The sequence below is a fragment of the Peromyscus californicus genome, unplaced genomic scaffold, assembly GCF_007827085.1.
Source record: "Peromyscus californicus insignis strain IS unplaced genomic scaffold, ASM782708v3 Scaffold_15__1_contigs__length_86483966, whole genome shotgun sequence".
Classification (NCBI taxonomy): Eukaryota; Metazoa; Chordata; class Mammalia; order Rodentia; family Cricetidae; genus Peromyscus; species Peromyscus californicus.
In genome coordinates this window covers 20,932,982-20,946,122 of record NW_026294447.1, presented here as the reverse complement: position 1 = coordinate 20,946,122, position 13,141 = coordinate 20,932,982, and the positions used below count along the sequence as shown (strand labels likewise).

General features: G+C 38.8%; 1 protein-coding gene across 7 annotated transcripts in view; it reads left to right on the top strand.

Moving 5' to 3' along the window:
* The window catches only part of Strn3 (striatin 3), an 89,030-nt gene extending 77,835 nt beyond the window's left edge, over positions 1 to 11,195 (top strand). For all 7 annotated transcript variants that reach the window (XM_052738469.1, XM_052738471.1, XM_052738468.1 and 4 more), the window contains 2 exons: positions 9,338 to 9,424; positions 9,510 to 11,195. In XM_052738469.1, coding sequence (XP_052594429.1) covers positions 9,338 to 9,424; positions 9,510 to 9,679 — 257 coding nt within the window. In that variant the 3' untranslated portion in view covers positions 9,680 to 11,195. The remainder of the gene's footprint in view (positions 1 to 9,337; positions 9,425 to 9,509) is intronic.
* The last annotated feature ends 1,946 nt before the right edge of the window (positions 11,196 to 13,141 follow it).

Genomic DNA, 13,141 nt, shown 5'->3' with positions numbered 1-13,141 from the left:
ATAACAAATATGGGCAGATTCCCTTTAACTCTGTATAACAAGGTGAGAACTAAATGAATATTCACAGATCTACATATTGCATAGAAAACCAAATTCACGTTCATGTGGATGTTCTCAGTTAAATGCCTTTTCAAATCAATTCTGTATTTTATGGAACATAATTGTCTTCCATTGAGCAAGAGCAGAGATTATTTCTGTTATGTTTTCAAAAAGATTGGTTGGTTTGAGCTGGGGTCACACTGTAACTCAGACTAGCCTCAATCTGTTCATCCCTGTCAGTCTCTGAGTACTTGTAAATACAGACATGTGTCCCTGTATCCAGCCAAAAGATTTCCTTTCTTAACAGAAATTTTTATTTTTTGGGGAGAATGGGTTAGCCATTGTTTTGTTGCTGTGAAGAGACACCATGACCAAGGTAACTCTGAGGGGGGCTGGAGGAGAGAGAGTGGGGAGAAAGACTGACTAGGCCTGGTGTGGACTTTGAAACCCCCAGTGACACACTTCCTGCAACAGGTCACACCTCCACCAACACGGCCACACCTAATCCTTTCCAGCAGTGTAATAGTTCAAATATGAGCCTATGTGGGCCATTCTATTCAAACCACCACAAGGGGTGACCAAAAAGGGTGTCTCTAGAGCTCTTTTTCTGAAAGAAATCAAGAAATGAGTCAATAAGATTTTACACAGTAAAAAATAAAATGAGGGTTTGATGATGTAGCTTAGTGGGTCTGTGCTTGCTTAACATACACAAAGTCCCGGATTCAGTCCCCAGCATGACATAAACTGAGCATGATGGTTCATCCCTGTCATCCCAGCATCTCAGAAGGTGGAGGTAGGAGCATCTGAGTTGAAGATGAGAGGCTGGAGAGATGGCTCAGTGGTTAAGTGCACTGATGCTCTTGCAGAGGACCTGAGTTTGAGTCCCATCATCTACATGGTGGCTCATAGCTGTAACTCCAGTTCCAGGGAATCTGCTGTCCTCTTCTGACTTCTGTGGTCTCCTGGATGCACTTGGTGCAGACACTTGGCATATATACACACATTAACTAAGAAAAAATACTTTTATTAAAGTTTAAAATCCTTGAGTACATAGCCAATTCAAGGCTACCCTGAGATATATGAGACTCCAGTCTCAAAATCAATGTTTCTGCATTCTACCAATTCTTTCTGTTAACAAGTCTAAAGCCTTGTTGGTGTACAGTAGGCTCCACACAATAGAAATTCTAAAAAATTGATCTCCCAGCACCACATGCATATATGTATCTAGTTACATTACTACATTAAGCTGTTAGATTATCTTCACATACTGTATTGTCAAAAATAATTGGTTATTGATTTAAATATTGTCACCTAGTCTGTTCCCATAACTGGTGTTTCTGGTTAGCTAGAATGTCTATACTATATAATGTATAGTAAATTTGTGGATTTTTTTTTCAAAAAATCTGAAACATGATAAAAATTGATATTATGATTGGCTTCAATAAATAAATGAGTAAGCCAAACATGGTGGTACATGCTTCTAATCCCTGCATGTAGGAGACTGAGGCAGGAAGACTTAAGGGTTCTGGGTCATTCTAGAATATATAGTGAGACCTTGTCTTACCCCCAAATTTGACTAATTTTAATGATTAAAAATGTACTCAAGATTTTATATTGTACTTAATATCTTCATGGAAAGGTGTTGTTCCTGCTTTATTGAGAGTTTATTGTTTTCTGAGAGAATTAGGAGATACATATATATGCACACATATGTCTGCATGCACAAGGTAAGTCCTGCTACATATGGTGGTGTTTTATGCTTTCTTTAAGAGACAGTACGTTATGGATATTTTGTTTTGGTTTTATTTTTTTAGGTTTTGTTTTCTTTTTAATTATGTGTATATGTTTGTGTATGAGTATGTGGGTGTAGGTGTCAGTGGAAGCCAGAAGAGAGTGTTGGATCCCTTGGAAGTGGGGTTTGCAGATGCTTGCTAGGGGAGTATGAGTGTTAGCACTAAACTCTGGTCCACTGGAAGAATGGGAAGTGCTTGTAACTGCTGAACCATTGCTGCGATTTTTAAGGGAAGAAGATAGAAAAGGTGTTTGGAGGTAGAGTCACAGCGGTAGGGATTTGTGCTGGAGCAGCAATTTCTAATAGGCAAAAGAAATATAAAATTTGAGAGAGAAAGAGGACCTTTTTAGAATCAGATTAAGAATATTAAACTTTGGGACTGGAGAGATGGCTCAATAGTTAGCAGTACTTGCTCTTCAATTTCTAGCACCCACATGGCAGCTCATTACTGTCTGTAACTCCAGTTCTAGGGCATGCAACACCTTGTTCTGGTGCCAGGCCTGCATGCCTATAGTATACAAACAAACATGCAAGCAAAAGACGCATATATATAAATTTAAAGAGTGTTGAACTTTTGTTTATACTGTGTGCCCAAACTGAAAAAAAATGCTTATGTATGGCTTTATAACTTTGATTTGGAAAGATCAGTTTGTGCTTTGTTCTGTAGGGTTCTTAACTTAAATTTAAATTTTAAATTAAAGATTTAAATTTATCAGTTTGAGAGGGAAAGTGTGTGTGTGTGTGTGTGTGTGTGTGTGTGTGTGTGTGTGTGGTGTGCATGTGCGTGCATGCATGTGGAGGCCAGAAGAGTTTCAGATCCCCTGGAGCTGGAGTTACAGGTAGTTTTGAGCCACCTAATGTAGGTTTTGGAAACTGAACTCTGGATCTCTAAGTACATGCTCTTAACTGCTGAGACATCTCTCCAGCCCCTCAGTTTCTACCTTTTCTTTCACAGACATCTTCCAGATCTGTAGGGCTTTTTTGTTTGTTGTTCTTGTGTTTAATTTTCAGTAGACCAGTAGGCCTAGTAGTGGTCCACCTACTTTGGACGGTGATGCTTACCTGGGTTTACAGAGTTGAGAGCAAAACCACACGGGCAACTGTTTAATGAGACCCTGACTCAGACATAAAAGAAAAAGTACTGGAGGGATAGCTTAATAGGTGAGAGAACTGTTTTGGCATATGCAGTCCCTAGACCCAATCCTCAGTGCTGCAAAACTAATAAAATTTTGGTGAAGACAAAATTTTGAGTTCCCTGTACTGTCCTGTGTGATTCTGGGAAAAGGTATTATCTGAGTGAGAGGAGAGGAGAATGGAAGGAAGGAAGGACCTAATTGGTTGTGAACTTGTTTGTGTAGCAACATTTGTATACATATTTTTTTTCCTTTTTAAAATTTTATTTCACATTGGGAGGTGGTGGCACATGCCTTTAATCCCAGAGGCAGACGGATCTCTGTGAGTTCAAGGCCAGCCTGGTCTCCAGAGTGAGTTCTAGGACAGCCAGGGCTACACAAAGAAACTCTGTCTTGAAAACAAAACAGAAAACAAGAAAAGTTTTATTTCATTTATATGAGTGTTTGCTTGCCCGTCCATCCATATTCATGTATATCATGTGTATGCTTGGTGCCCAAGGTAGTCGGAAAGGGCCATTACATCCTCTGCAACTGGTGTTGTGAATAGTTTTGAACCACCATGTGGGTGTTGGGAGTCAAACCTAGGTCCTCTACAAGAGCAAGTGCTCTTAACCACAGAGCCATCTCTCCAGTCCAAGTATCTGCCATATTCTTGATACCATTGGTCTTTGGTGAACAGAGTGAAACAAATGGTCCTCAGACTTGTTTTATTGTTTACTGTTTGTGAAATATTGTTCCATTTGACTTGCATATATTAATTTATTTGTACTTTTAAAATTTATTTGTGTATGGGTATTTTGCCTTGAGAGGTCAGAAAAGGGTGTCAGATCGTCTGAAACTGTCAGGTTGGTACTGGAGACCAAACCTGGGTTGACCTCTACAAGAGCAGAAGGTGCTCTTGACCTGAGCGAGCACTCAAGCTCATTTGCACTTTGAGTAGCTCTAGGCATACAGTATTACATTTTCTCAGTTATAGAAGATACAGTTTGTCATCTTTTATTTTGTTGTTGGGGAAGGGGCAGATGCCGAAAAATGAATCCAGGCTTTGCACACTGTAGGGCAAATGTCTACCACTGAATGACCTCCTTAACTAGGAATCCACCCACTGTAATGGAAGACGGTGTTACTAGGAGGATGGAACCAGAAAAAAGAGTTGGTTAAATGAGTGAAACTGCAAGTATGTATTATTGAAAATAGGGTCCTAATTACTGGTAGAGGTCTGAAATGTTATGGTCACCATTAGACCAACATCTAGCTTGGTCCAGCGTTGTATGCCTCTATACATAGTCTATCCGGTGGATTACTCAGATTTTGAAGTGACTTTGTGGATAATGTGGAGAAGAATTGACTAAGTTATTGGGCATCTGTCTGGGGAGATGGCTCAGTGGGTAATGGCTCTTACTGTGCAAGCATCAGGATCTGAGTTCAGATTCCCAGCACCCATATAAAAAGGTGAGCATGACTGCACGTGCCTGTAATGCAAGCATTGGGAGACAGAGACAAAAGATAAAAGATGCCGAGAGCTTGTTGGCCAGCCAGTTTAGCCCAAAAGGCAAACTTTTGGCTCAGTGAGAGACCCTGTCAAGGTAGTAGTAATAGTAGATGTTGGGGGTTTTTACTCTTTTGGGAGGGGGCACCACCCAGCTCCCAAGTAAATCACACACAGAGGGTTATTATTACTTTATGAATGCCTGGCCTTAGCTTGGCTTAGTTTCTTGCCAGCTTTCCTTAACTTATTCTGACTACCTTTTGCCTCTGGACTTTTCCTGTTCTCGAACTTAACAGAAGTCTTACTCTTACTCTGTGGCTCGCTGTGTAGCGGGGCGGCTGGCCCCTGGAGTCCTCCTCCTTCTCTGGCTCCTAGCTCTCCAATCCCACTTCCCAGATTTCTCCTTCTGTTTATCCTCTCTGACTGCCATTCCTGCCTGTCCTTTCTCTTGCGTTGCTATTGGCCAGTTCTTTATTAGACCACCAGGTGTTTTACACAGGCACAGTAACACAGCTTCACAGAGTTAAACAAATGCAACGTAAACAAAAGTAACAGACCTTAAAATAATATTCTACTACATATAGGAAGACATGTGGCCTTTTGCTTTGGCGTCTCTGTGTGTGCTCCTATCCATGTACCCACACCATCAATGTGCATGCAGCATACACAGACATACACACAGATAGAAAATTATAGCCCCTGCAATAAGCATGTAGCTTCATCTTAGTCTTTAGTTAAGGACATAATAAATTTGGGGGTGGGGATCATTCTTAGGAGAGGAGAAAACTAGAACTAAATTAATGAATTGAGTCACCCTCATAAATGTGACTTGTTTGTTTTTTTGTGAGAGGGTTTCTCTGTGTAGCTCTGGCCCTCCTGGACCCACATTGTAGACCAGGCTGGCCTTGAACTCTGAGATCCACCTGCCTCTGCCTCCTGAGGGCTAAGATTAAAGGCATATGCTACCATGCTTGGCTATAAATGTGACATTTTAAATGAAGCTTGATGATAGGTGGTTGGAAGGGAACTATTTATACTCTTGAGTTTTTTTAGGCTTCTATTGGGAAGAATGGATTCTAGAACTGAAAAATGAATTTTGCTAGACTAATAAAGACACTATGTTATCAGCAGGTGTGGTTACCTGCACAAAATCAAGTCAGCATTCCAGGGTATGAGGGAGAGGGCTCAAGAACTATCATCCCTAACTGGAAGAAGGAGAATCCATTTTCTTTATGGATGTGTATCTATTAAATCTTTCTCTGTCCCATCAGCCAACTCCCAAATAATAACTTATTAATTATGAAAGGTTGGCCTTTATCTCACCTCAGGCTTGTCTCAATGAGCTCTTATAACTTAAATTAACCCATATTTTTCTTAATTCATGTTCTATCACATGGCTTTTACCTCTATCCCATTCTGTGTGTCTAGCTTGTTCTGTATCTGGCTGGCGCCTGTGATTAGATTCATCTTGAGTATTCTCTCTCTGCCTGGAAGTCTTCCCTATCTCTCTTGCTTAGCCATTGGCCATTTAGCTCTTTATTAAACCAATCAGAAAGCACCTTAGGCAGAGACACATCTTTACAGTGTAAACAAATATTCTGCAACAGATGTGGCCTCTTTAAGGATTTAGGTTGATCATCTTCCAGTGGGAGACCCTGTACCCATGAGTATATGGGCAGCACAGATTGGACTTGGTGGATTTATTATTATTATTATTATGAAAGTTTGTGCTGGAGAGATTGCTCAGTGTTTAAAAGAACTTACTGCTGTTGCAGAGGACCCCAGGTTCAGTTTCCAGCATCCACACAGTGGTCTTTAACTCCAGTTCTGGGGGATCCAGCACTTTGTGTGTGCTGGCCTCAGTGGGCACCAGGTACACATGCAGAGCACTTTCATACATGCAGGTAAAACACTTGTACATATAAAACAAAATAAAATTTGAAGAGCTAAAGTTGTGTGCTGAAGAGGCAGAGGCAGGAGGATTATTAGCTCAAGTTCAAGGCTAACCTGGACTACACATTTTATTCTCCTGAACCTAAGGATTAAGGATCGTTGTAGAAAAGGGGAAGAAAGACTGTAAGAGCCAGAGGATTGGGAAGTCTGCTGTGAGACAGTGTCTCCTGGGAATACAGAAGCTACACTCATAGTCTCACCAACATGGCCGCCTAACATGAGCTGAGCAAGGACAATGACCATAGATAGGCCTCAACCGCATACAAAGAACTGTAGGTGGAACTAAGAAATGCTGAAAGTGGGAGAAAGATTGTTCCCCAAGGAAGAGCACACCAATGATTATCCAACACCAGATGGTCAGCCCCGAAAACATACTTACAAGTAACATAGTATACACTGATCAGGTTACTTTTAGAAATATGTATGCATATACATGTACAATGATTATCCAACACCAGATGGTCAGCCCTGAAAACATACTTACAAGTAACATAGTATATATACACTGATCAGGTTACTTTTAGAAATGTGTATGTATATACATGTACCTATATGCACGTTAAAGCTAATGAAAAAAGGGCTCATGAATTTGAAAGAGAACAAGGGAGGATATATTGGGAGGGTATCTTTAGTCACTATTCTGTTGCTGTGAGGAGCTACCATGACCACAGCAACATAAAAGAAGGCATTTAATTGGCTTGCTTATAGTTTCAGAGGTTTAGTCCATTTTCATAGTCCAGAGCATGGCAGCACACAGGCAGACAGACATGGGGCTGGAGAAGTAGTTGAGAGTGCTATACATGAATACACAGGCAATAAGAAGAAAAGAGAGACACTGCGACTGTCGGGCCTTGGAAATCTCAAAGCCCACACCCAGTGACTCACTTCCTCCAACAGAGGCACACTTGCTCCAACAAGGTCACACCTAATCCCTCAAATAGTGCCACTCCGTAATGACCAAGCATTGAAATATATGAGCCTGTGGGGGGCATTCTTGTTCAAATCACCACTGAAGGTTTCAGGGAGGAAAGGGAAGAAAATGATGTAATTATATTTTAATCTCAAAAATAAGAGAAAAGAAAGACATGAAATTGGGGGAGGAGATAAAAAAGAAGTGGGGAGTGAATTTGATTAAGCAAAATACATTGTATAAAACTCAAAGAATTAGTAAAAATTTTGTATTAAAAATACTATATTAAGTAAATTTTATGTTACTGAGGTATCAGCAACTCCTAAAATTAACCTGTTAATTAACTTTAGTGATAATGAGAAATAAGCAGCTGTGGCTTGAAATCAGCAGAAGCAAAGTATTGCCAAAAAATGATTCAACTTCTTATGGTTTGCATATTTGACTGTATTCTAGTTTTGTGTTCAGGTCAACAGCTGTGGCCCAGGGGTAAGTAAGGAGAGTAGGTCTCTTATATCCCAGTATAAAATGTCACACAAGGCCAGCACTATGGCAGATGATCATAACTTAAATTTATAGGACTTCCTGTAAATCAGCATCCTAGTGGTGCTGGTTAAATGGGAATTGATTTTTATAAAGTATCAATATTTGTTATTTTATTCCCTTCTTGGATTTTTTTTTTTAAGACAGCTTTTCTCTATGTAGTCCAGGCTAGACCAGGCCAGTCTCAAACTCACAGAGATCCACTTGCCTTTTGCCTCCCAGATTCCGGGATTAAAGGCGTGCATTACCATGCCTGGCCTTGTTTTGTTGTTGTTGTTTCAACATATATTTGTGTATATGGGCACATGAATGTAGAGGTCAGAGGACAACTTGCAAAAGTTGGTTCTCCTCCCTGGACTCAAACTCAGGTGGTTATGCTTGGTGGCAACCCTCTACCTACTGGATGACCCCAGAATGAATCAAGGTATAATGTTGCTCTTCCTTCATCAAGTCATGTTGCCACTGTAGGACACTCTTTCCCTCCAAAACTTTGTACTGCACAACTTTGTATTTACAGCTTGTTTTAAATTTCAACTTGGTGAGTTGGCACAGAGGTTAAGAACACTTGTTCCTCTTGCAAAGTTTGACTCCCAGCAGCAAGTGCCTCACAAACATCTGTAACTCTAGTCCCAGTTTCCAGTGCCCTCTTCTGACATTTGGAGGCATCGGGTACCTACTCGGTGCACATATACCTACATGCAGGCAAAACATTCATACGCATGAAGAGGCTCTTCCCCAGCACTTGCTTACGACTTCTAGAAAACTTAAGGGTTGGAGAAATGGCTCAGTGGCCAAGAGCACAGATTGTTCTTGCAGAGGGCCTGAGTTCAAGTCTCAGTACCCATAGTGGGCAGCTATGCCTGAAAATCTAGTTTCAGGAGCTGGCACCTCTCTGACCTCCTGTGCACATACGCAGACACACATACATTCACATAAATTAAAAATTGAAATAAAAACTTAGAGTGGGTGGGACAGGACTTCCAGAATCTTCCAAGATTCTACTTTCCTCAGACATGTGACCTTTGGTTTATCTACTGAGTCCAGTGAGCCTTTTTCTCCCACCTGTAGGGCAATGTTTCATTTAGGAGCAAAGTCTTAAAAATACCAATATTAAAATTTTTCTTCAGACTATTAGTATAATAGATGCATCTTGAAAAATATATTAAGTGAAAGAAGCCAGACACAAAAGCACGTATTCAGAATCTGTTTAGTATAAAATATCCAGAATAGATCAGTCTCTAGAAAGAGTAGACTGTTGTTCCTAGGGACTGGGCAGGGTTGCATACTGGGAACACGATTTTCTTTTTCAGTGATGAACATGTGATAGAGATCTTGGTGGTGGTACCCACTGTGAATTGTGTCCTCCCAAATGGTTAAAATTGTAAAAATATGAGTATTTTTCCAAAACTGAAAATACTGCTATGTTAATGGTGTATTTTAGCTTCTGCCTTTCAACGTGAATCTCCTATTTTGTTTTATAGGTAAAATGATCCATTCTATGGTAGCTCATTTGGATGCTGTTACAAGTTTAGCAGTAGATCCCAATGGAATCTATCTGATGTCTGGAAGTAAGTTTGAACTTCTGTACTGTACAACCCACAAACTTCATAAAAGAATTGGTCTTCAGTAACAAGCTTTATTTGTCTTTTACAGGCCATGACTGCTCCATTAGATTATGGAATTTGGACAGTAAGACATGTGTACAAGAAATCACAGCTCATAGGAAGAAATTGGATGAGTCAATTTATGATGTTGCTTTCCATCCGTCAAAGGCATATATCGCCAGTGCAGGAGCTGATGCCCTTGCCAAAGTATTTGTGTGAACCGACATAGACTCACATCATGAAAAAAAGATTGGCTTGGTCAGAAAGAGGGTTTGTCTGCATCACTGCCATCAAGAAGGTTACTGATAGGACACTACATGTGATCTGCCTGGGTAAAGCTATTGGGGGCAGGCTTAAGTTGTTGGGAATCACATCTTCATGTCAGGCTTATTAGTTTAACTGTAATTAACTGTATTTGTGGGACAGAAAGAAAAAGGACTCCAGTATCTGTGCTGTATACTGGATATGAACTGAGTGTAGTTTTTTTTTTTTTTTTAAGTGTTTAAGCCAATGTGGAGTCTGATCTTACAACAACAACAACAAAATTAAATAAATAAAGGACATTTTTTTTGTTGGACTCTGTGTGCTGCCTTAGGGTTAGGAATGTGGTGCTCTTGTGGGGAAGCAAGCTCCAAGAGTAGTGTTTTTCATCTCTTAGTTACCTTACGTTTATCAGTTGAATGCCACAGATTCCCTTTTAAACTTATTTTGCTTTAAAAAAGAAAAAAGAAAAAAGAAAGAAAAGAAAATTTAACTTAAAATATTTTAGCATTAGTTGCACAAAATGTTTGGATAAAATTCTAGTTTTTATAAGTCTTTTTATATATTTAGCCTGTTACCACAGTGCTCAAGATCATATTGATGTTTTTCTGCATTACACAGCCCTAAAACACAGAGCTCTCACTAACCTGCCATCTGTAACCACTTCCTGTCCTCCTTTTGCCTAATACAGCTCAGCTAAGTCCTTCCTAAGATGCTAAATCACCTTCATCTACATGTCTCCATGAATCAAGGACTATTAAGTGTATTAAACAAAGCTGTGGAGTCTAGTACTCCAAATGAACTCTTTAAAAACTAATCTGACATCCTATCACTATGTGATATTTTGTACATCTTACTGTATTTACAAGTTTATTTATCAAGGATTATCCATCTTGCTAATGGCCTATTATTTATTTCACTTTTTGTTGGTCTTTATATCCTTTTATTAATGTGCTAAGGGAACCTGTGTATCTATTTTGGAACTCTTTGAACAGTCTAAAATAGACTAAAAATGGGATATTTTATAGTTAAGTTACAAACCAAGGTGTTTCTCCCCAAGATACTATCTTGATTTACCATGATCCCAAAACAAAACAATCTAGTTTAAAAAAAAATTGGAGAATATTTTATTGCCATTACATATATTTAAGAAAGTCGAATCAGGATACTGAAGTCTGCTGGAATTGGACTAGTTTCCCCTGTTGTTTTGTTTTGTTTTGTTTAGATGTGCTTAATTTTATGGTGTAACTAAAGATTTTCTTTGTGTAATGCATGATTAAGACAAAGTATTTTTTTCTAGTCTTCCAAAAACCTTTTCTGATCAGTTTGCCAGTTTTGATGAGTTTTGTAAGGTTTTTGTTTTCCAGACTATGAATCAGCAAATTTTTAAGATTGTACCACAAAGCAAACGTACAGCTGTTGAAAAATAATGTATATAAAATGCATATAATAAATATTAAATTGTGTACCTGTATGTTGCTGTTGGCCACATCATTTCATGTTGAATAATAAAGTGCAATACTCTCCACGATTAAAGTAGGGAATGGAGATGGTTTCTTAGTCCTTCATTTTTATGCTATTCTTTTTATATTCCTAGTACGTACTGATATTCTAATAAGGTTACAACACAAACATTATTAAGGATACTTTACAAAGTATTTGCACTACCTGGGGTAGCTTTTGTGCTATGAAAATAAGTTAAGGGAGCCAGTGTCATGCTCATTCCCAAGTTTCAGATAATGCAATTTAAATAATCTGCTTAGACATTCTAGTACTTTGAGTTTTACTTTACTAGTAAATAGTGTTGTCTTGTTTAGCTATAACTGTTTCCACAAAAATGTTAGCAAAGAATAAAGTACATTATTTACTTAGTAGGACGTTCTTATAAAGTTAAAAGTTAGCTATTTGAAAGAAAAAGTTACAAGATATTAATACTCTCTTTCTTAGAAGAAATTGCAAATGGAATTGAATTTGGCATTACAGAACTTATAACTCAGTTGCTACTGAAAAAACACTAAGACTTCTCAGAATTGAAATTGTTGAATTGTAATTGTTGCTTTTGGGGTCAGGGGTTCAGTGAGTGAGTGGATGCCATGCAAGTGTAAGGACTTGAGTTTGAATATCTGGCACCCATGTAGAAAAGCATGGTGTGACTGTGCATGCATATAACCCCAGTGTTGAGGGGGCAGACAGAAGGGTCCTGGGAACTCACTGGTAAGGCAGCCTAGCCCTAAATGGTGAGCTGTTTCAGTGAGAGGACATACCCCACCCCAGCTCAAGGCATTAAGAGGAGAGCACTGGAGGAGAAAGCCTGCTCTGGCCTCTGCATGCATGCATAGGCATACACAGGCACTCTTGACACGCATGTACCACACACACCCGAGGGCACTAACTGGTTTCGGTTTTCCGAGCTGAAAAATGAAAAGAACTGAAGGGATATTCCTCCACACTCTTGTTTTTAATTAAGTTTCCCTAAATCTAGTTTTGTTTCTGGCAGTCTTCTGAAGCCCATTACAGAACTATTTAACTGTAATTTGCTTGTTTTTGCGGGGCATAAACATTTGTGTTTTACAGTATACTAAAACTATGATGGATTTTAAAAATAGTATTCATTTTTTATATTTTTTAATAATAGTAAACAGGAAGAAACTAAAAGGTTGAAAAAATGTCTGTTTTTGTTTTATATGTTTCAATTTGTGATTTATGGAAAGTAATTTGACTTTATGTGAAGTTTTAATGGTATTTTAATTTTAGTATTTTTTTCCCTCTTGATGTTTAATCATTACATCTCTCATGATTGTATTTACTTCCTCATTTCAAGCTTTTGCCAACTGAAAACCAACATCTCAACTCATTAGAAGTTATGAAATGATGAGCCGGGCATGGGTATGTTGGCTCTGATGATTATAATGCCAGGAAGATCCTCAGTTCAAGGTTGGCCTGGGGTATGTGAGACTTTGTCTCAAAAATGTGCAGCAGAGCATTACAAAATGAGCTAGCATCTTTGAAATTCAGACGTGCCTGCTGAAACTGGATTATAATAGATCTTTTTAAAACTTCCTTTTTAAAGCCGCGTAGTGTGGTACATGTCTGTAAGGTCAGCTTGTCTCAGGAGTGATTCTTTATTAAGTTATTAATCCTTTCTTTGATAGTTCACTTTGAGAAATTGCTTGGCATCTTAAAATTTTAATTTCTCTCTTGTTCTTTTGGCAATCTTAAGTGTTAGCATTTCTGGTTATCTCAGATGCTCCAAAGTTTTGTCCTTTATAGAATTAAAAGCCTTGTAAAAGAGCTAATGAATGGAAGCTGGAGTTTCATTTACTCACAGGAGACAACTTAGGAAGTCAGGTTTAATTGAACCTACTTTTTACGGTAAGATTCTCCTTGTTCACAATGAAGCATTTGCAGCCTTTTCTAAGA